Source organism: Molothrus aeneus, chromosome Z (genome assembly GCF_037042795.1).
Source record: "Molothrus aeneus isolate 106 chromosome Z, BPBGC_Maene_1.0, whole genome shotgun sequence".
Classification (NCBI taxonomy): Eukaryota; Metazoa; Chordata; class Aves; order Passeriformes; family Icteridae; genus Molothrus; species Molothrus aeneus.
Genome location: NC_089680.1, coordinates 31,564,334 through 31,588,610, shown reverse-complemented (window position 1 = coordinate 31,588,610; position 24,277 = coordinate 31,564,334). Strand labels below are relative to the sequence as shown.

At 41.1% G+C, this 24,277-nt stretch overlaps 2 protein-coding genes across 3 annotated transcripts in view; one reads left to right on the top strand and one right to left on the bottom strand.

The window, feature by feature from the left end:
• The window catches only part of IQGAP2 (IQ motif containing GTPase activating protein 2), a 60,675-nt gene that overhangs the window by 18,790 nt on the left and 17,608 nt on the right, over positions 1 to 24,277 (bottom strand). The window contains exons 9-16 of the mRNA XM_066568775.1: positions 23,913 to 24,073; positions 21,447 to 21,571; positions 19,274 to 19,437; positions 9,765 to 9,855; positions 5,633 to 5,794; positions 4,328 to 4,470; positions 3,234 to 3,404; positions 391 to 474 (exon numbers count right to left, since the gene is read on the bottom strand). Of these exons, the coding sequence (XP_066424872.1) occupies positions 391 to 474; positions 3,234 to 3,404; positions 4,328 to 4,470; positions 5,633 to 5,794; positions 9,765 to 9,855; positions 19,274 to 19,437; positions 21,447 to 21,571; positions 23,913 to 24,073 (1,101 nt within the window). The remainder of the gene's footprint in view (positions 1 to 390; positions 475 to 3,233; positions 3,405 to 4,327; positions 4,471 to 5,632; positions 5,795 to 9,764; positions 9,856 to 19,273; positions 19,438 to 21,446; positions 21,572 to 23,912; positions 24,074 to 24,277) is intronic.
• On the top strand, positions 11,994 to 15,215 carry F2RL2 (coagulation factor II thrombin receptor like 2). Of its 2 annotated transcripts, none has more exons than XM_066568774.1 (2): positions 11,994 to 12,051; positions 13,772 to 15,215. In XM_066568774.1, the coding sequence occupies exons 1-2, from the start codon at positions 11,994 to 11,996 to the stop codon at positions 14,851 to 14,853; spliced, it is 1,140 nt and encodes a 379-aa protein (XP_066424871.1). In that variant the 3' UTR covers positions 14,854 to 15,215. The 2 variants fall into 2 exon arrangements, with proteins under 2 accessions (XP_066424871.1, XP_066424870.1); XM_066568773.1 differs by having other exon boundaries at positions 13,766 to 15,215.

Sequence of the window (24,277 nt, the reverse complement as noted above, 5' to 3'; positions counted from 1 at the left end):
CAATATTACATCTGTGATCTACAATCCAATCGTGATATAATGGTCCCATTAGCATCTCAGAAAAGTGAGCATTTTTCAGAGAGAGAGATTTGACAGCTTTTAAGGAAATAATACACTGTCATCCCAAATGTTTTCTAGTTTAGTGCTGGGAATAGAGATGTAAGGAAATCTCTTTCAAGAGCCTTCAAGTTCGGCAAAGCCTGTTGAAAGTCAAATGCAGAGCTTTCAAGAAGCAATTTGCTTAACCTATCAGCTAAACAACTTTGAATGCCATGCAAATTTCTGGAAAACCTCCAGCCCTGTGCTCCTAGTCTCCGATTCCCAGGTGGTGATGGACTATGTCAAGGAATAAAGCATACTTGGTCCCCAAAACACATTGGGTGTTCTTACCTTAACAATAGCAGCAACATTGCCTTGAAGCACCTTTAACCTGTCAACATAGCTTTTCCTTTGTTTGAATCCTTTCCAGAAAGCCTGTTTTAGAGAAGGCAGAAGACTATTATCCCTAGTAACAAACTCAAGTTTATTAAATCTATGTAACATACTAAAATCATTAACAGTGATTTTTTAGGAAAAAGTCTGCTATTGTGATAAAGAGATAACTAAGGTATAAGTAAGCTTGCCTCTGCCACTATTTTTTAAGGTGCCCTCATACATGACATATTAATTTTGATCAATCTCAGCACATTTTATTGTCCAGTGCTATTTTCTTCACCATCCTGTATTCATTCTTACTCTTATCACCAGTACACCCACATCCTTAGCATCCCAGTCACTGGCTTCATCCCACAAGTGACTTCCAGCTCTTGCCAATACTTAGCCTCATCTCCCATCCCTGGAACAGCAATGGAGTGCCTCAATCTGGGGACCATCTCTGTCCACGTGGATAACAATATGATGATCAGGAATAGTCACCATGGGTTTGTAAAGTAAGTGTGTAAGGGTAAGGGGAGAGCGGTGGATATTGTCTACTTGATGTCAGTAGGGATTTCAAGACTGTCTCCTAACAATATCCTCATAGACAAACTCAGGAATGCGGGCTGGATGAGTGGGCAGTGAGGTGGATCAAGGACTGGCTGAACAACAGATTCAGAGGGTTACAATCAGTGTCACAGGGTCTAGTTGGAGGCCTGTCCCTAGTGGTGTCCCTCTAGTGTCACCCCTAGTGATGTTCAATGCTGTACTGTTCAATTTATTCATCCATGACTTGGATGAAGGGGCAGATGCCTCCTCAGCAAATTCACGAAGGACACAAAGCTGGGCAGAGTGGCTGATACCCCGGAGTGCTGTGCAGCCCTTCCGAAGGACATCAGCAGGTTGGAAAGGTGGACAAAGAACCATCTGAAATTCAGCAAGGGCAAGTGCAGGGTCCTGCACCTGGGGAGGAACAGCCCCAGGCACCAGCACAGGCTGGGGCTGCCCTGCTGGGGAGCAGCTCTGTGGAGAAGGACCTGGGGGTCGTGGTGGACAAAAAGCTTCCATGAGCCAGCAGCGTGTCCTGGTGGCCAAGAATGCCATTGGGGGGGGGGCATGAGGAAGAGCATTGCCAGCAGATCATGGAAGGTGATCCTGCCCCTGTACTCAGCCCTGGTGAGGCCTCACCTGGAGTGCTGTGTCCAGTTCTGGGCTCCTCAGGACAACAGAGACATGGAGCTCCTGGAGTGGGTTCAGTGGAGTCTAAAAACATGATGTGGGGTCTAGAACATCTCCCTTACAAGGAAAAGCAGAGGGAGCTGGGCCTGTTTAGCCTTAAGAAGAGATGACCGAGAGGGCACCTCATCAATGTCAGTAATTATCTGAAGGGAGGGTATCAAGAGGGTGGATCAGGCTCTTCTCAGTAGTGCTGAGCAAAAAGGACAGGAGGCAATGGGCAGACACTGATGCACAATAAGTTCCACCTGAGTATGGGGGAAGAACTTCTTTACAGGTGGCCATGTACTGCAACAGATTGACCAGAGAAGTTGCAGAGACTTTGGAGATATTCCAGAACCATGTGGATAAAAGCCTGTGCCATGTGCTCCGGCATAACCCTGCTTGAAAAGTGAGTTTGGACCAGATGACCTGCTGTGGTCTCTACCAGCCCTACCCATTTTGTCACTCTGTTGCATCCAGAAATTGTCCCTTACCTATCTGGACCCACATTGCTCTTGCCCTGGTCTCTTTTCCAAGTTAATTCCTTCAGCTGACTCTGTTTGCTAGCTCAGAAACAAACACTTGTCAAGGAATCCAATGACAGGGATATCAGATACTTTTACTGCTGCTTTTGCCTGTCATCTCTATCAGCCAGTGACACCAGTCTTGTTCTCTATTTGTTGTCTTTCCACAAGTCTTTTTTACTTTAATGCAAATAGAAAGAAAACAGAGAACAACTTTATTTACCTACATTTCTCCATATTTTGAACTTATTCGCACAGACTTTGAATTTCTCAAAGTACAATTCTTTACTGGGCTCAGACACCATGCTGGAAAATGAAAAGTCAATCCCAATAACAACCACTAGAGGTAAAGATATTTGTCATAATGAATTGTTAAACATAGTTACTGTAGATTAAAAAAATTCTCTTGTGTATTTTTCCTTTTTTTTTTTTTTTTTTTTTTGGTGAGTGGGTGGTGGAACAAATTGCTCCTAACGGGAGCTGTATATTTCACCATCTAAAACCAGTGTGCATGCCTCTGTCAGTGTTTGCACCCTCAGCAGAACATTTCCTTTTAGAATTCAGCAAACCGGAAACATCCAAGAAATACTGCCAAAGAACACCAGGGCTGCTGCCACTCCCTGTCCAGTTATGACTTCATGGAGCAGAAACTAACTACTTCCAACTAGGGATAGTCTAGTAAGGAATGTATTTCTTATGTCATGCTTTGCCAAGGAATTTTTGCTTCGATACTTAACAAATACCTTCTGGTGTTGTACTGTGCATAGTTAGGCACACCACAAAAAAATCTGAGCATGCCAGAACAAAGCCAGGGCTGTGCATTAATGAGCTTTTCCCAAGTAACTTTCACTGGAGGTGGATACAATAAATTCTTTTAAAATTGGATATTTGCTGTGTGAAAGAACATAAACGTGTGCTTTCACACACTTCTACAGATGTAGAAGTTTAAATTGCTGCTGCTGGAAACAGGGAGATGGATCTGTTTGAGAATTTTATCAGTTGTAGTAACCAGTCATGTCACCTGTTATATGCAAAAAGCAGCCCAAGTCACATTACCTTCTTATTCTAGAACAGTACCTGTATTTTGATGGCAGATGGTTCCTGGTTTTGAAGATAGGCTTTTCTCTCCTGAAAGTTTTTTCTGACTAAGAATCCCCTTGCTCGGGCTTGCAGCCCAACAATCAGATTTTCATTGGCAAGCCACAGCTGCTCTCGATTGTAATCTGCTGTAACTTGCCCAGCAATGTTCTGTTAAGAGATGATGGAAAAAGGTCATTTAAAAGACAAAACTGTCCTGGAATTTGTACTATGTTCTCTCCACCTCCGCAGTTCATGTTCATCCTATCCAAGTCCCTCTGATTTACCCTTACATTTTAATCAGTAAGAAGAAAGATCTGTGGGGTTACTGCTGAACCCTACATGACAGGTAACTGAACAGCTTACAGGCTTCAGTTATTCAAAAGGGTATGCAGTTTTAAGAGGGTATTCTTTTATACATTAGCAGGGTTCTGCTTTCCTAACACAAGTGTCTTGTACAACTCAGACATCTAGAAGTACTAACTGAAGCAGCAAGCTCTCTGTTTCAGAAGGACTTACACTGACTCAAGCTCTTTGTGTAGAGGAGTAAGCCTGTAACTTAGGTGAGCTGCATCAGAATATAGAAGAACAAATTACTCAGAGGCTTGTGTGATCTGCTTTGTTCTATTTCACACTGTGCAAAACCTCTACAGTAAGGGAGCTAAAATAGCACACTCATCCTCTTGAATCTGGAGATACATGAATGCTGTCAGAGGATTAGATTTAAACAGAAAATGGTGGTTCCACCTGCTCATAAATACTTAATAAAATTATTTGTTATAGGCCAATGCAAAGTCCTATAAAAGGATATGGAAGCAATCAGACTTTACTCCATTGTTGTCTGCTGATGGTCATTAAAAGAAATGCTGTAACTTCCAGTAAGGAAATCCCTAAATCATTGTCAGACACTAGACAGGAGACTGTGCTGCCTATCACTGTCTGCTTAGACTTAAGTTGCTGCTCTTGTCAGAAGCAGATACTGATAAAGTGACCTTCAGTTTGACCCACCACAGCCTCTTGATAATTTCATGTCTCACGCTTTCTCAAATGTTTATGTTGCTTTTGCAATAAAAACCAATGTTTTAGCCACCTACCTGGATTTCTTCACCAGTTAACCATGAAGTTTTTGGTACAACTCCTTTGGGGGCAACACAGGTACCCTCTTCAGTTTCCACATTGTAATAGTAATCATACATGGCTTTCATTAAAAGTTTAATCCATGGACTTTCACTAGAACCTAAAAGCAGTTCATACCGTTAGTATACATTTGTGTCCTGTTTCACTGATAAATTACAGCTCTCCCTACTCATTTCCCCTTCCTGTACTTGCTGTGAACCCCTTTGACACGCAAAATCTCTGTATATCTTGGGCCTTTTTGTAGTAAGGATTTTCAGAATACCCTGCTAGGTGGATGAGAGTCATTCCTCTAGAGCAAACTGGTGATAAGGTTAATAAAACATTTATAAGGTTGGTATAGATCCACTGCTACCCTCTCCAAACCCTAACGTGTCAAGTTAGTGCTCCTGAAACAGTGTGTCCTCTGTCTTACGTAATCTCTCATAAGTGAAACAGACTGTGTTTATAAAAAATATTTTTCTTGTCTTCTGCCCAAATTCTGGACTTACTGACTCTTAGCTCACACACGACATTTCCTATATCCACATAATTTTCTTGCTTATTGCTTTGGTAAACCAGTCTGCATCCTGACAGGCAGGAAAAACCTAATTTCCTCATGGACAAAAGGCCCCAAGATAAAACTAGTAAGGCCTTAAAAATATTCATGTTGCAAAGTGAAACATGCCCATCTACTGTAAGAACGGGTGCTACACTGACAGTAATTTTTTTTGTAACCATTAGCTAACCTTGGCTGTTGTCAGCTCTGACAAAACATCCCATCATCTGCTAAGAACAGATTCTAGCCTCAGCTTTTGCTGGTAACTGCTGCTCTGGCAATACACAGGGACCATAATTGGGCTGTGAACACTGTCAGATGCTGGCTTAATCTTTGACAGCAATCTGTAAGACTGATGCATGCATCTCTGCATCTGCTAATATGAAAAAAATTGTCAGCGAGCAATAGTTTTCTGAGAGAATGGACTAATCTATTGACAGTCACAGAGGAGTTGCCATAAATTCACTCAGAGGAAGGTTTGAGATTCTATGAAGCCTCTGCTAGACTCTAGAAGTCACTAGACTTACTTCTCAGCAGGTACTGTGGTCTGCATTATGTGCACAACAGTACAATGTCACGTAAAATGCACTTGGAAAAGTATAACATTTGTCAAAAGACTTTAAAGCAGCAGCTGTCTCCCTCAATTTACAGATACCTCCTGTTCTAGCTTTCTGGTTGCCTCAGTGATATAAACATGTGGAACTGTCCTGTTTAGGAAGTTCTTTACCTTCTGTAGTTTTCATGTTCTTGGCTTCAGAGAGCTTCCAGAAGTAGGCTTCAGCACATTCAGGAATGACTCGTAGTCCAAACCTTGACTGTAGTATCATCAGGATTGGCTGTGAATCACCATTCTCCAAGCTCTTGTTAATCATTGATATTCCAACAGCCACTAGGGTCAAATAATAACAGAGAAAAATTAAGTGTCTTATACTCTATGTACCCCTAACTGTAGCCTCCAGAAACTTTGAAAATAGACTTCTAACGCTGGCACACACAGACAGCATGGCATACACAGCAATTCAGTGCTTTACTCATTTACATCTGCCTTCATGCTTGTTAGGACAAGTGTCTTAGATAGAAAGTGTCTGCTCCACCCAGGCTTGGATGCAGCCACAGCAGAACTGAGAGCTGTCTGAGGGCATAGCTGCTCCCCATCACGGGACATGCCAGGTGACAGCAGGGCAGGGGTTGAGGATGGCAGGTAGCCACACACTCAGCCTGCCCTAACAGACAGGCCATCATCTGCTGATCACCTGGAGCCTTCTAGAGGTACATGAAGTAATTTGGTTACAGGCTGTAAATGTTAACATTCACTTCTACTGTACAAAATGGGAATTAAAACTGGTTGCCTTGAGTAAATTCTTGCAGCAGCATAGTCAGCATTGTGAAGCAACCTCACCTCCTCAGGAACTTGTTGAAAGCTAATTCACGGCCTCGAATTTGCCAGAGATGCAGCTTTTGCTTTCAGGGCATATAAAAGCACCCTGAGAGGTGATGCTGTGAAGGATGTGCAGACTTTGATGTCATGTGGCATTACCCATACTCTAATTCAGGGCTTCCTTGCTCAGATCCCACCATCACTGAGGGAACAGATTCCACAACACCTGCAGCATATGTGTGGAAGCACATGCCACTTCAAAAGTACCTTACCCACTAGATGTTTAGGCTGCTTTAGAAATCACTGCTCTGGTTTTTAAAGGTGTTCCTTCACATCTAAATTCAAGATCCATGCACAGAGGAACAATTGAATAGGGCTAGAACATCCATTCTGTGCTTTGGAACAGACCTCTGCCCAGCACACACATGTACTGGAAATGTCTTTCTACCATTGCTGTGGCACTGTGATATCCAGGCATTGGGCCTCAGCAGCGAGGAAGCAGAAAAAACTGGGAAGCTACACATTACAGCTGGCTGCTGCTGGCCCCAGGCTCATACACAGTCCCATATGCCTCATCAACTCTGTTCAGCAGTATTTGAATTCTTTCCTTCCTCCTTTTCATCATGCAGTTAAGAGTGCTGGAAGATATTTTTACAAAGACAAAAGAAAACACAAGCTAAGATGCATTTATGTAGGTTCACTGCCATCTGGCTTTTCCCCATCCTTTAATTAATTATGTTTGTATTTTTGAAGGAAAAGGTAAGAAAACTATTTATCAGGGAAAAAAACTCAACTCAGCAGAAATTATTCCTTTCCTTTTAAGTGCTAGCAATTAATACTGTGGCTCTTGCTCTAGAGAAAGGCCATTTGGACCCTGAAAAATCATAAGATAACTGGGGGTTAGCCATCCCGAACCGCCAGAAAACTGTCAGCTCCAGTCTGCTTCTCTAGCAGTTAGGATGCCAGTACCAGATCAACACTGCAAAGGGCTTTTTTCCACACCCATCCTCCCTTTTAAACAGCTGTAATATACAAAGCCACAGTTGTCTGGTGTGATAAGCCTGAACTCTCAACAAGGCCAAAGATCAGCTTTTTCCTATAACTTGGACTCTCTCAGGACACACAGACTTCCTGCTTTGACAGACTCTTCCTGTGCAAGACTGAAGTCAGTGTTCAAATCTACTCCTGAAGGCTATATAGCTGATATTTGACTGATCTCTTTTTGTCTTTCACTTAGATAAGAAGTACAATGGTTGAACTCATTAAAGAAGTGAAGCAAGGTGATGCAAAACACAGAGCAAGCACCACAAGAAGTTAGGAAGTGCACCAGCACTTACTGAACATTTCTTCCTAAATAAAGGTAGAAGAAGTCCTTTACTGACAGGGATGACTGTAAAAGCCTTTCAAAATTTTAGTATTGTACCATTTAGTATTTATATAAGGCATAAAAGTTACTTTGGAAGTGATCACGACTGTTTCAGTACCACTGCCAGTATCTTCTCTTATTTTACTGCTGATTTTATTGCCATTACTGCAGGAATCTCAAAACCAACTTTTTAAACTGAAAAATACATCTTTGACTACTTTGTGAAAGTTTTGGAGTTGTTTGTCTTTCAAAAATAGTGCCTGTGTGATAGATCAAATAAAAGTTCCTTTCCAAGTGGTGATCAAGCTGAACTTCATGTTTAGACTACGTGAACACAACATGCAAACTTCCTGAGACAGGATGTGTTGGTTATAGGAAGTATCAGGTTCTGTGCCGTGGGGAAAGGTTAAATCTCAGGTTTTAGTTGCAAAACTTAAGAGCTCTTTAAGAATTAATGCCCTGTGCTGACAGTGCTTCTTTTCAACTCACAAGGCAGAATACACAAAATTAGGTTTTTTTCCTAAAAGTGAAATGTTAAAACAGTTCCACTGAGCATCGTTGATTGTGAAAAGCTGTGCATTTACTACCAACACAGATTATAAGAAAAGATTTTAGTACAACAACTAGGTAGTGGATGGACCAGTGATTTACCATTAGCAACACTGTATGGTATTGCTGTATGAATTATGCTGTCTTAATTTCTGCAGGGTGCTTATGATACATATTCTTAATGCTTTTACTCCAGTGAACACTAATGAGGCAATTTTTAAGTTGCTCTTTAGGTTTAACTCAAATCTGTTTAGAAGCTACATGTTTCCTTCCCTTCTATGTGCTCATGTTTCCCCATGGCTCTGGGTGGCATTCATGGGAAGCAGGTTTTTCCACAAAAGAAGGTATCAGCGCTCCCTCAGTACAAAAGCTTGGTTGAGACAATGTGTGTGTATCTGACCCCGTCTCAGAAAACACAAGCCCAGTGCTTTCTATGGATATGTGACCTACAAAAATACTTCACCTATCTTCAGTGTATCTGCCTTGTTATGTGAAGATAGTAGTTGTTTAAATAATTTCTAAAGCTATAGTAACACAAAATGCAACGTTCCTGTAGCAGGGATAGCTATTTGTGGTGTCCGTCTGTGTTCTCTTCCATCCACCCCTTCCCAAGCAGTAACTCCTGGCGTGCCTGTGGGCTCACGGCACAGGGGATGGCTGAGCACGGCACTGCAGGAATGCACCGACTCCAGCACTTGCATTCACAAGCTCCAAAGGTGCAACAGAAAGCAACACTGACTCACCCCCAGCCAAGGGAAGCAGAAGGCTGACCAACACCCACTGCCTTGTCGGTGCTGTGCTGGCCTGGCCTGGAACAGGCAGGCACATCACCGTGCTCTCCAACCTGCCCCATAAACCCAGCAGCACTTGCTTCTACATTGTTTGCCAAAGTTTATTATGTGTCATGAATATTTTTTTCTATAATTATTATATTCAATCAAAGCTTTGACAAAAGGTGTTGAGTGCATTCAGTACACAGCATTCTGACAGATTAAGCCTCAACATTTTTCCTACAGATTTCCTCTTCCTTACAGATTGGAAGAGCATATACTTTTCAAAAAGAGCTAGCATTCCTTGTACACTGCTTTAAAAGTTAATATGTTCCTGATTTTTGTTTGTCAGCAATCCATAAAAGACAATAGAAAGAAATATGAATAAGCAAAGTTGTAAACATAAAAATTTTCCCTTAAAACATGCATAAAGATTTTCATTTTAAATATAGCAAAACAAGCTCCTGAACAGCATATCTGTTCTCATTCATATATTTCAGGAGTTACATGAAGATACAGTGACATTGGAAAGATTGGTCATGATGAAAACCTGTATAACCACATCTGTTGAATTATTAGCCACACCTTAAAGATTACCACTTTAGATGGGATAGGACTAACACCACTCCTGTAGTTTTAAGTCATCTCAGTTTTAGTATGACAAAGAACACACACTAATTTCTTTTCATGTATTTAAAGGCTTGCACCTTCCCTGAAGTGGAAAACAAAAATTACCAATTTCATTTTCCCAAGACCAAGAAAAACAAGAGCAGTGGAGACGCAGGTTAATGCTTACAGGCTGCTGCTTCTTTTATGTTGTTATTGCTGTCATTGATTCCTCTTTGTATTTCGTCCAGCCACAGAAGTGCTGATTCATCTTGAGATTCCTGGGAAAAGGACAGTAAAAAGCCTTGAAAAAACTGAATAATAAGAGTTCTCTCAATACTGGGATACAGCTGCAATATACAATCTCTGCTTTGCAAAGCTCTAGAACACAAAAAAGGATTTGACTGTTTAAAGTCATCAATGAAACACATTCATATTCTATTTACTGACTGGAAAACAATCCTGTTCAGATACAAATCTCTGAAAGTTTTGATGTCTAGAAGAACAGAATTTGCTGATACTGCTGGCATAGAATTCATTCTACTAAAGATCAATAAAAATTGAAACATTTTTATTTCCACAATATGTAGGCAAAGTAGTCTGAGTCGCATAAAATCACACATTACCAGGAAGCATTGTGATAGTAGGAGAGAATAGCAGAAGGCTGCAGGAAGTTGGCTTTCTTTCAAAATCCCTTATTTGGAAAGGATCCTTGTGTATATCTAAATACATGTTATATTAGAAAATAGCAGTGAATAGTCTCATAGAAAGACAGCTCAGCTTTAGTAATGATGACTTAGCTCATGCAAGCATTTCTATAACTAAGCAGGAGAATAGGCACCCCTCTTCTTTCAGGCCTAAAGTGCATGACATTAAACCCATGTAAAATAGGAGGTGTAGTAGAGTGGGATCAACATCCCCACTAACCAGCCCTACTGCCTAGGTTCACTGGTGATACCAGCACTTCAGCAGATAAAACAGGGTTAAAGTGATATTTAAAACCTAATCCAGTAGGGTGGGTGGGAAATTCATGCTAAAGAGGAAATAGGAGTGTCAGGTCTATAACAGACTAATGATGAGAGAAGCTGGAATGTATCAATTAAGAGAGATCTAGGAAAATATACACACAAATATTTCAGGGAAGAAAACCAGCTAGAAACACATTCAAACTAAAACAGTGTGGACAAAGAAGCAGCTTTGCAATGAGTATCCCTGGTTAAGCGCTGAACCTCAGGCCAAAGATCTAATAAATCTGATATCCACAGAAGCTACAAAGAGAAAACAGGGTAAAAAACCACTGAAGACATGCTCTTCAGCTTGCATCATATGTGTAAACAAGGTAGCTGAATACATAAATAACATGAAGTGGTGTCAGACAATCACAGGACAGTGGACACATACTGCTTATTTTTCTACCAAGTGAGAGTTAGCACTTGAGAGAATGTTTAATAAATTCCCAAACTGCCACTGAATTTTGAGAAAAGTATTGAGAGTTCCTAATCTGGTACCCAGCTTTTACACATTAAATACAAGAACAGAAACAAATACTGCTCCGGAGACAAGTACAACTTATGCTGAGCCTCACAACTAGCCTGGACGCCTGACCAAGGCTTGGGCTAATTTTGCTTGCTGAAACAAGCTGTTGCTATTTGGCATTGAAGGGAAAAAAGACGGGGGCGGGTGGGCGGGGGGGGGGGAAGCCAGTCAGAGTAAAAGGAAGGGATCAACAAAGCTGAGAATGAAAATAGGGGAAAGGTTTTAGAGACTGCAGTCTGTGGAGGGGTGGAAATTGTCTGAAGAGAGGAAGTAGGTGGATTGAAGGAGCCAGACAGCTAACAGTGGGCAGGGAGGCAAAAGGCAAAGCAGAAGGCAGTTTTCCTAAGGCATTTTTGTATGTGTGGCTTCTTTCCACCTTTGCCTTTTGCTAAACTGAGTTCATCACACTCTTCTGCAAGCCCAGCTTTTCTCTGGAGAAGAGTACAGAGTTCAGCCACATGACATTTTGGTCTCTGAATGAGACTCTTGAGGATTTACTAAACACATCCCCTGATTTTTCCAAAAAGCATCTTTTTACTCCAAATATCTGTATGCACATGTGTCAGTAGAACCCTCCATATTAGCTTCAGGCTTGTGGTAAATTAGGAGTTAAAATGTTGCTGTAAAGCAATTTTATCTCTGTGTTGGGCTGAGGCTGAAACTGAGTCATGTGTGCATATTTGGATACGTCACACCCTCTTGCTGTAGTAGACAAAGAACAAATTAGTTCCTTACCATAAACCTCATGCTTACAGGATGCTTCTGGAGGACAGATCAATCATTCTTTAATCCCTTACACAGGGGAAAAAAGCCCCCACAAAACATCTCTTGAGATGAACTAGCACAGCACCATTGTTCAGCTGGCTGGATTTCACACACTACAATGAAGATACTGTTTTTCACTGGACTGCTCTCTTTTACCTCCAGTCTTTGCACTACAGGTGAGTCCTCCTTTCTGTATCTATTGCATCTTTTAGTCAATAACATGGACTTTTTGATAATGCTGTTGCTCTACCAGCTGTGAACATGAAATGAGTTGTACAAGCATGTACCAATTACGAAAAACTGTTCCAGGATGTCTCCTTTAAAGCAGTTTTTTATTCTTTCACTTCAGTGACACCTTACCTGTGCCAGTCATTTTCTGTAAAGAATTTTTTAAGGGCACTTTCTGCACTTACTGAAGACACATCTTTTATCTAGTATTTTTGTAACGATACAATAATTTTAAACCTGCAGTGTCTTGTTTTGCAACTTTACAGATGGTGTTATTAGAAGGAAATGCTCAGATGACTATTGTGATAAAAATAACTAAAGGAAATGATCAACTAATAAACCTTCCTAGAATTAAAACTGTTTTCAAACCAAGCTCATTTTGAAAAGCTGGTATACATAAATATATATATACACACACATATATATAATATACATATATATATGTATTTATACCTATATCTATCCATCTACACACACACCAGACAATGCAGGCACATGTATGACTTTTAATGAGTGATTACAACCAGCTTTCTGGAGTAACCATCAAAAAAAACTACTAAAAATTATGTAGTCTGCTAATTCTTATTTTAAAACATTCTACTGTAAATCTGACAGTGAACATTAATAAAACTATTATCTTTATTTTATTCAAATATGGAAAGGTAAAAAAAGGTTCAAAGATTTTCACCCATATTTCAGTTTGCTTCTGAAATATCCAGTTTCATTGTGCATGCTGAAGGCTTTACAATAAGTATTCTTGCATTAAATGCAGCTAAGAAAACTTAAGTGACACAAATAATTACACAGTTGTTTACTGCGCAAAATCTATTTTACAACACATGGCTTTAAAAAGCATTTTGAACACATTTGTGCTTCATGTGAAGATGTCAATGTCCCTACAAATTTGTCAGCTAAAGACTGAGGAACAGGTGTTAATTAGATAGTATTACTGTTTTTGCCCGCATGCTGACAATATTTACTCAGAGATAATTTTCCTGCTGCTTGAAAAGTTTTATTCACTCCCCAGGAAATTACACCTAATACCTGCCCAACCATTTGTTTTCAATTCTTAGGACATTGCCCTTGCTTAGGTATGAGAACCTGAGAAGATCTGGTTTGCACTAGTCAGAAGCTGAAGAAAAACAATTTCACATGTGAGACCAAAAAAACCAAGGATAATTTCAGTTTTCTAATTTGAAAGTTTCAGTTTGTCTTAGGCTAGAGAGTGCTTTTTGCAACTTTTGCAGTCATTCATTTCATACATGAAGTGACAAGGATAGTAATGGTGTTTGATCAAGCCTAAACAAAGACTGCTTATATGATCAATGACCAACATTCCTGCTACTGGGAAAAATCCTCCACTGGTCATAAGAATTACAGAAGTGTCTTATGTTTTTCACCAAAGATTACTGAAAACACTCAAAATGCAGAAAGATCAGCTAACACTACATTAATGATGAATTTTCAAGATTTGGTGTGAAATGATAAATGAAGACTGATATCTGTACACTTGAGCACCAAAAGCAGAGGAGAATATCTCCAAATATTTTAAACTTATATTGCTTTTCATGTAGAGATGGTTATCTTTCTCTGCTCCTGAGTTACATGGTTAATACAGTAGTTTGTCCTTTTTAACAATTTTCACTTTGTTTTATTTTTAAGCTTCAGAATTTTCAAAGAATGGCTCTGCAATTAAAACAGTGTCTCTTATCAAAACTTTTCGGGGAATTTCAGCGAGAGACTATGATTACATTCCCCCTTATGCTATAGAAGGGGAAACAACAACCATCCATATCAGAGAAAACAAATGCACTTCAAAAAAGTCAAATGACTCCACATTAACAGAAGTGAGCAACACCACACTGGAGTACCTCACTAGCTCTCTGAGCACCAAGCTAATACCTGCTGTCTACCTCAGTGCTCTGTTATTGGGTGTGCCTTCTAATGCCATCATTCTGTGGATGCTACTCTTCAGGATCCGCTCCGTGTGCACCGCCGTCCTCTACACAAACCTGGCTGTTTCAGACCTGCTCTTCTGCATCATACTGCCCTTCAAAATAGCCTACCACATCAACGGGAACAACTGGGTATTTGGGGAGACCATGTGTCGGGCGGCCATGGCGGTGTTTTACGGCAACATGTACTGCTCCATTCTGCTGCTCACATGCATCAGTGTCAGCCGCTACCTGGCCATCGTCCACCCCTTCACCTACAAGAGCCTCCCGAAGCGCGCCTACGCCATCGCAGCCTGCGCTGCCGTCTGGGCCATCGTCTTCCTCTACATGCTCCCGCTTGCCATCACGCAGCAAAGCTATTATGTGAAGCAGCTGGACATTTATACCTGCCACGACGTGCACAGTGCCTGTGAAACTGTGTCTTCCTTCCAGTTCTACTACTATGGGTCCTTGGCTGTATTTGGGTTTTTAATACCGCTTGCAACTATCGTGTTCTGCTATGTCTCAATTATACGAACACTCAAGACTCACGAATGGTTCTGGTATGTCAAAGTCAGTCTTTTGATTCTTACCATCTTTGCTATTTGCTTTGCGCCAAGCAATATTATCCTTATTATCCATCACATCAACTATTACTATTACAACACGGATAGGCTGTATTCTTTTTATCTAATTGCTTTATGTCTTAGCAGCCTAAACAGCTGTCTTGATCCTTTCCTTTATTTTCTGATGTCAAAAATTAGAAGTCAATCCAATATTTATCTGACAATGGTTAAAATATCCAGGGAAAAATGAATTTATTTCTATTACTGGAATTATGGTTTTGTACAGTACTAACACTGACAGCAACAAATCTCAGGTGTGACATTTATACTTCAAGTAAAATGGGTTAGAAAACACAATCTCAGTTAAATTTACTTCCTTCCACACAAGGAATATCTCCAAAAATACACACTCCAGCTCTATAACTTTATTACATGTGTTGCAACACCTGTGTACCTAGATTCAGGGAAGCAGCTCTGCACCTCCATTTCCTTCTGAGATTGCTTTCTGGCCATGGAGAAGCTGCCAGGGTATCAGGCACCCCAGCTTCTAAATACCAGAAGAGAAGTCAGCATCCAAAGAGCACTTCTAGGGCAATTCATGACACTTGAAATTAGCTCTCAGCCAACAATCACTGCAGGAACAGTGTTACAAAACCAAGTTTTTGGCCTGGTGAAAATGGGAACAAGCACTTTGTACATGCCAGGGAGCAACCAAGAGTGAGTACTGCCCAGGATGTTGGAAATACAGAGTCCCCATGGGTTCACAAAACAGTAAGTCTACAGCAGTGGATGCAGAACCTGACTCTTCCAAGGCTACCTCTCCCATGAGGCTGCTTAACCAGCTCTGCACTGGAGACTTGTTCTTCCACTTCGTCAGCATGCACTTCCCTAACCCACAGGGATTGCTGGGAGCTAACCCTTATCAGTGTGAATCCAGGCATATATTACTCTTGCTTGGTAAGCAAAACAGAGAAGCTATTTTGTAGTATTCTCTATTTCCACATCCTCACAGGAAATACCTACAGTGTTACAAATACTGCAGCTAGTTACCGTTGACTATTAGTAAAACAATGGGTCAATTTTTACCTTTACAGAAACTCAAAACCAACTTATATACTAAGTTCCTAGAAAATTACCTCAGTGATGTCATTTGAATTTGTAACTGCAGCATGTAAGTGAGGACAAAAATGTTTTATGTTGTTTTGATAATAGTATTGTAAAAAAACTTAAATAAACTGAGTTGCACTGGAAAATGCCTCAAGGGAATTTGCAGCCTGGTGACAGTCCCCTTTTTCTATTTCTTCTTGTTCTTAATTTAAGTTAATTTTAATCCTGCCATTCCTTCAACATGCACAAGAACAAACTTTAAAGATAACTCTAAAATAATTCAAATATTACACAACTGTTGAAAATATAAATGAGGTGAACCCAACTAAAACCTCTGAACCTATCACACAAAAAATGCTACAACCAAACATAGTAATTTGGTCCATCTGTTTAACTTTCCAGCTATCCACAATATGCTCCCTTAAGACAGGATTTCTCTCCACTGGGACCTGAATACATTTGCCTTAAAAAGGCTTTCAAAACTGTTAAAAGCTGTGGTTTAAGATTTACAGGACAAATGAGTTCCAGGGTTTTCGGTTTCAAGCAAGGAACAGATAGGTCAGATCTGAGATGAGGACCTCAGATTATAAGGACAATGTGTTCTGGCAGATTTGGGTGCAGACTCCTCCAAATCACAGAATCACAGAAATTCTAGGTTGGAAGAGACCTTTAAGATCATCGAGTCCAACCCATGTTCTAACACCTCAACTAGATCATGGCACCAAGTGCCACATCCAGTCTTTTTTTAAACATATCAAGGGATGGTGACTCCACCACCTCCCTGGGTAGATGATTCCAGTATTTGACCACTCTCTCTGTGAAAAACTTCCCCCTTAATTCTAGCCTGTATCTCCTTGGCACAGCTTGAGACTGTGTCCTTTTGTTCTGTCTGTTGTTACCCCGAGAAAGAGACCAACCCCCAGCTCACCACAGTCACCCTTCAGGAAGCTGAAGAGAGTGATAAGGTCACCTCTGAGTCTCCTTTTCTCCAGGCTGAACAACCCCAGCTCCCTCAGTTGTTCCTCACAGGGTTTGTGTTCCCAGCCCCTCACCAGCCTCGTTGCCTCCTCTGGACACGCTCAAGCATCTCAACGCCCCTCCTAAACTGAGGGGCCCAGAACTGGACACAACACTCAAGGTGTGGCCTCACCAGTGCCAAGTACAGGGGAGAATGACCTCCCTGCTCCTGCTGGCCACACTGTTTCTGACACAGGCCAGGATGCCTTTGGCCTTCTTGGCCACCAGGGCACACTGCTGGCTCATGTTCAGCCGGCTGTCAACCAGCACGCCCAGGTCCCTTTTCTCCTGAGCACTGTCCAGCCACACCATCCCCAGCCTATAATGCTGCAGGGGTTATTGTGGCTGAAGTGCAGGACTCGGCACTTGGACTTATTGAACTTCATCCCATTAGACTCTGCCCATCCATCCAACTGTTCCAAGTCCCTCTGCAAAGCCCTCCGTCCCTCTAACAGATCGACACACGCTCCCAGCTTAGTGTCATCTGCAAATTTGCTAATAAAGGACTCTAAACCCTCATCCATGTCATCAATAAAAATATTAAACAGAACTGGCCCAGCACAGACCCCTGAGGGACATCACTGCTGACTGGCCCCAGCTGGATGAGCACCATTCACCAACACTCTCTGGGCCCGGCCATGCAGCCAGTTCCTGACCCAGCACAGAGCGCTCCTGTCCAAGCCGTGGGCTGCCAGCTTGTCCAGGAGTGTGCTGTGGGAGACAGTGTCAAAAATCACCACAGCTATGGGGAAGTGACAGCAAGCTGCTTAGAATAAGTGTGTAGGTTTGACACATATGTTTTTCCAGATGTTGGGGCAGGAAGTTTATAGGGAGACTTATCTGATCCTTGTAAATCAAATACTTCCTTTTACCACAGCTCACTCTTAAAACATGCTAAACACAAATTCTGAGAGATCTGCTTTATAAACAGGGGATCAGAAAAAGTGGAAAATAGACAGACTTCAGAAATTGCACTCCCTTTACAATTGTGTTTGGATTTTTTTTTTAAGGAAATGTCAGTCTAAATCATATTTTTACCTAAAGAATGGCATATCTATGATTGATCTCTGTTAAGAGTAAGTATGCATCTAAGTGTTTCTTTTGGGAGCACTGTGCCTTGTTCTCTTCTGAAACAGGAGCAGCACTCCTGTTCACAGAGAAGGTGCTCTAAGTAGTTGCCAAAAGATTGCAAAACCAAAATAGCTCAGAAGAGAAAGGCCAGCAGAAGTCTCTAGGAACATCAAAAATCTTATAATGAGAAGACTTCAAAGAGATTGTACAATTTTTGTTCCAAAATATGGAAACACTCATTTTTTTCCTATGAGCACATTCACACCAGGACAGGAGTAGGCATCAGGTTTGCATCTGGGGAACACTGGGGCAGCTGGCAGGAGTGAGCCAGGGTAGGACTGCTGTGTCCTGTGGGCTGCAGGTCTGTGCCTTGGGGACATCCTGGCTCCCTGTGCATACACGTGGCATATTTTGGGTCAGCACTGTGCAGCCAGCACCCTCACTGTGCACAAACACTGACCCCAGCCCATCCAGGACAGGTGAGGTCAGAATGCACGAAACCCTCCTCAGCACACATGCTGAGAGAGAAGGCTTTTCAGCACTGAGGGCTCAGTGAAACCAGCCCTTACCTGGGAACCCTGGTGAGAAATTGATTTGTGCAAACACCTTTCAAAAGCTCTGACAGCATGGTTTCACAGCAGGTACCCCAGGTGAGGTGACAAATGCTGGAAGAAACGTTACAAGCCAAAGTTTGTAGACTTTCCCCAGCTTACCATGTTACCTCAGGGACACACTGTGTGAATTTTGATTGTGTTTTCCAGACACTGGGCATTTTAAGTACTGTGCTAGTAGCTTTAGCTAACCTTCAGTCACATCCTGCAAGCTGCTAGGCTGATCTTTGTTTATGCTTCCCTGAGCTGTAATGCTGTAATGCTAACCAGGCCACTGCTTTTGGGGAAGCAGATAGCAACATCCAGTTGAAATAAGTTTAAACTGAAGGCATGTGCAAGACCATCAGCTTGTTATTGCATGATAAAGCTGAAAAAGAAATATGTACAAAAATTTCACTATAGTAAAACAACATAAACAAAGGAGACTCCTCAAAATACTTCCCAAAGATTTGTTAAGTAACACCACAGTTGTGACTTCTTTCTGGCAAAAACCTCACTTTCCATCCATACTGCCTGACACAGTCTTGTAACTGTATCCTTATACAAATTCCTAACTGAGAATTGCTGCTGCCTGTATTTTGTAATAGCTGCAGCAACCTAGTAGAATTAAAATAAATGAGATTACAACAGTAGCAAGACATATGCAGAAAATGTCTTAATTTTAATATATTGAGAATTAATCCATTTTGCCAGTTAGAATAAGTTATAGTGCAAAATTACTTACTGCCAGTTTGTTGTCACTCACTTATTTACAACCTCACTGGGCAAAGACAATGCAAACATCAGGGGACCAGGACAGGGACACAGAAGCAAGTGAAATGAATTGGCATTTCACTTTTCACAGAGAACAGTAAAAATTCTAACCTTGCATTTTTGTGCTTTGGCATGGTGCAGAACATCCTGATAATGCCTTGCATTTACTGGTCTCACATCTTGCAGTTTGGCTGTGGGCAACAGCAGGGCTTCTAGAGTTTTCTCAGGATTTCCTTGGTCAACTGCTTCATTAATGTGTCCAATTGCAATGATTCCTGTGAAATAGAAATGTTATTAAAGATGCACTTATCAAAGAAAGTTGCAACTTTTTGGATATCACATACAAACAAAGCAGTAACACAAAGAACAGAAAAATCACGAAACAAGAAGCAGAGGCAGCAACAGCAGCTGATTTAAAATTATTTTTGTTCTTATATTAATTTGAAGCTATACAACTTTCCTTCCTATCACAGTGATTGATATATTTGGATAAAACTCTTCCTAAAAATCAAAATTATCCTTGGCAAAAAAGTGAAAACAGATATTTCTATTTTCTGGGAAGAAGCACCTACATGAAGCTTAAGAAAAAATTGGGTGCCACATATTTATATGTTTAACATATTGGCTCACAGTGATGAAACTTTTATTTCCAAGTGATTTCAGATCACATTAGTTGAAACCCTGATTTGGACAAATACATATAAACTGCACTCCCAGCTACAGCATTACATAGCAACTTAACCTCATTTCTTGTAATTTCTCTGGAAATAAGCAATGTAACAATGCTGATCAGTGGCACTCAGCACTTCAGTCAGGAAGTAAGGCCAAATATATTTAATAAAACCTTAACTCATTTTCTTCAGACTGGGCCCAACAATTTCAAATCCATTTCCTCCTGCCCCTAAACAGTACTGAAATGCACTGCTTGTATTCCCTAAAGGGAATCACAGAAAGGCATCAGTCAAGGGTTTCACCATCACCTGTGAGGGATGACATCCCTGCTCCCAGGAGATTGTCCCTCAACAAGTGTCTCCAGACCCACCAGACCCACCTGGTGAGGTCACAGATCCAGGTCATCATAAGGCTTGGGGAACGAGCAATTTTTCCAAGGTGGTCCAAAAGAAGGACTATGCAGATATGGGACTTGCTTAAAGAAACAGAGGCTCCTTTCTTCTTCTTCTCTCTGCCCATCTACCCTCTCTAAACATTCCCAGGCAGAGGTCAGTGTCACAGAGAGCAAGAGCAGCTATTTTGGTACTGAAGACTTTCACTGCTACTGCAAGGTCTGTTCCAACTCCTAACAAGTGCAGAGGTTCAGACAAAAAAGTGACTCTGCCAGTCAAACTGCTCAGCATCCCACCTTGTTGGAGGACACAGGGCAAACAAGCTGTGAGGATCCATGGCAACCACTGGACTAGATTTAGGAAGCAATAATCCAGCCAGTTTTAGAAATTCTGCAATATAAAATTTCCCTTACCAGTATGAAACAGCAGCATGCAGGACACTAATGGCAGTCCAGGAAGGGCAGGAGCAGCCTGTGTCTTACAAAGGCTTTCAAAGTGCACTGAGACTACTTCCAAAATGGCAGGCAGTCTGAAAGCTGCCTCTTCCTGCTCCAGTAAATTTGGCATAACTTGATAGCCTCAAATTTCTACATACAGTGGAAGAATTTGGTGCTTTAGCTTTTTTGAGGTCCAAATAACCAGCTATTACATTTAATATAACACCACCCTCTTATGGCAAAACAGTTACCTTCAACTTCAAGAATAAACTCTAAATCCATTCACTTGAGAACACATGGGCATAAGAAGCTACTTGTCTGACAGGAAATCAAGTTACCCAAAAGGAGAGCAAGACAGATATTTGCATTGTCTAACTGCTTACTGACTCCTTTGTGAAAAACAATCACTTGGAATCATTTACACATTAAAATACACTTTTCAATGGAACACGGCTTGTAATTTCCTCCTCTATCTCCCAATATGCTCTTTGCTCACAACTGCAAAATCCCCAAAGTGAGACCATCCAGGGCTGGAAGATACTGCCAAGCAGGCAGAACCACAGCATTTTTAACACTGCAGAAGGCAAGCACCCTGTGATATTCTTCAGTTGTCTGAAACAAACAGGAATATTTCAAGGACAGTCAAAGATCATCAGGCTTTCAAAAATTTTAAATGCTCTTCTCTTTGCAGAAGTGTCTGAAGGAGGCCACTCAGTTCATAAATTTACATACCAAAGACCTGACTATGACCTCTGCAGGCAATGTGGAGGAAGAATTACTTACTTTCATTTTCTTCTTGAATTTGCATATTAACCATGTCAATGCAGTTCTGGATATCATTCCAGCTTAAATAATCTTGGCCTTGAGATGAAGCCTCTGACTTAATAGACAATAGTGTATCAGCATAACTATAAGAAGATATAAAATACATAAGTGTATTTCATATGTAAGATAAAGTGCCATAAAGTATTAGTCAGATGTATCATCCATCATTTAGTGACTAGTATTTTTTTTTTCCAATGACTCAGTTTCAGACAAACTCAGCTCTTGGCAGGAATTATACAGACATGCAAGCTGCCTGTTCTACACATGCATTTCAGGATCTGAAGAAATGGCCCTGTAATTCAGAGAACTTTTCTTGGTTATATGGCATGATAGCAATACATACACACACATACAACTTGCTATGTGGTGCAACAGATAAATGTGGGGATAATTAGTCAGCTTCTTGCTCTAGAAAGCTACTGTTGCCTTCTAGACACTAATTCAAAGACCAGAATGTCAGTCAGTAGTATCAGGTAGTAGCATCTCCTGCTACCTCCATGAGGAAGATGATGAACCATGGGCAAGGGACGAAAAAAAAATTATGCCCCTCTTCCCACAGCTCAAGATCATCCAAGCACAGACTCTGTAGCCTGTGTCTACGCTTCCTAGAAAGCTCAAGATCAGATGAGCTTCTCAGTACTCAACATTTGCACTACTTCACAGTAGTGCAAATTCACGTGTATATAAGTTAAATAATTTTCATATTCCCAAATCAAGTGTAGAACTACTACAGTATCTCAGATAAAATACATATCTTCTATTTCCATCAGAAGCCTGAGGAATGAATGCCTGGCAGAAAAAAAAATAGGAGAGATTCATAATTTCCTAATCTGATTTGTTTTTCCAGCATCTAGTAGCCTGTGTCTAAGGATTTCTGGAGCTGGAGACTGTGTATCACTTTAATTGTTGCAAACAAGTCTACACTCCATTAATTTACCTGCTCCATTTTAAAATCTTATGAATTATTGAGTAATTAGCCCCACTATGGGTTTTGTGAGATGACAGCTTTTTAAAAAACAATTAAACTTTATATTTGACAGGTCCAATATTTACTTCATTAAATTCTCAAAAATCCCCAAACAACTAGAGCTACTAGAATCTGATTCTAGTAACTAATTCTAGTAACCTTCTTCACAACATTCACAGTTTTGGAAACCTATGCCGTATTTCCCCTGAATTCTCTCTTCCAGAAAACACATTCCAAACAAGTCCATCTCTTCTGATAGAAAGCCATTGGACAGCATCTTCCTCAATGAAATTTTTCTAGTTCTACTCTATCTCTTCTGGTACTGTGCAAGTCAAAGCTTCCTGCCATATTCAACATATGGTTGGCAGCACAGGTTAATATAATGGCATAATAAAAATTTATTTAGTTGCCAAGTCCAGCTAATTCCTACCTGTTTCATCTGTGTTTCCTGACAGTGTAATCTAAAGATTGGGTCAGTAACATTACCAGAAATGCTGCACTTGGGACACTTTGGGGCCATTCCTGCATATTTCTAACATTGCTTCTCTTGCTCACAAGCATCACCTCACATCAGCAGAGGCAAAGTAGCGGATTAGTTTTGCTCCATTTTATGTCATTCTTCTCTCTCTCACCAAAACTGGCCTCTTATTCGTAATCTGACTGCCTTCCTTCTGGCTTTGAGACACCCAGCCAGGGCCGCTCTCAGATTCATGTCCCCAGACAGCCTAGTGAAGATCTTCAGCTTCTGTGGTCCCTTTTGCCTACTAAGGCCTTCCAGAAGCATGTGGAGCCTTCCACCGTCTGTGCCAAGGGACAGGAACTGGTCCACATTTCCATGCTCTCCTTTGCATGCTGGGGGTACAGGTCTCTTGTGTTGCCTGATTTTTTATTGATAGACAAGAGAGCAATTGCAGTAACAGCATGCCTATGGTAAGTCAGGCAAGTGGCAGGGCAAGCAGCTGGCAGCCAAGTGAAGGCTATCATGTAATGTTGAACACAGGTGCATGCCACAGCTTTTTATTCACTCATCCAGCAAGCAAAAAAGGGCTTGGCTATGGCTCAACAGATCACCTGGACCCTGAGGCATTAAACACTATCTCATTCCAAAGACCATCTTTCAGAATTGCAGAATGGTTAGTGATTAACAGTTTCCAGCTACAGTTGTTTCACATTTTAGTGTCTGCAAAAATCCTTGTAAGATCTTCATGTTTGCTTTCTGAGGATATTTTCCCTGCAACTCACACGTCTACAGCCTTCAAGGCTGTTATTGCTTATATTTAGATTCAACTAGTACAGCAATTGTCACACTCTTCCTTATTAATTTAATCCACAGATGTTTATCTTGCAGCCCTTTCAACTTCACAGCCACAACACAGGACAGCCCCCCCCAAAAAAAGCCTACTTATTTTTTCAGAAGTTGCCAAGTCTCATCCAGACAAGACAAAATGAACCTTTACCGTTGCAAGTTTTCCTCTTCCAGATTATTGAAGCCAAGACATGGGTTTCTGAGATGATTTTTTATCATTAGGATGTCCTTGTTTTCCAAGGTCTGGTTTAGCAACACAACAGCTGACAACATTTCTACTGCAATAGACAGTTCATCATGTGCCAGGTAGTTCTGTAGGACAATAATGTACTGCAGTCAGGAAGCTAAATAAGCAGTGTAACAGATTTGAGTTACACACTCTAGATACCATCAAGGAGATGGGTTTGATTTAAGAAGCCTGGAAAGTTTCCTGGTCACAGACATGCCAGACTGACACAACAGCAGTAGTGGAGCTCAGTGGGTTTCTACGTTCCATCCAGTCTCCCTTTCCTTCTT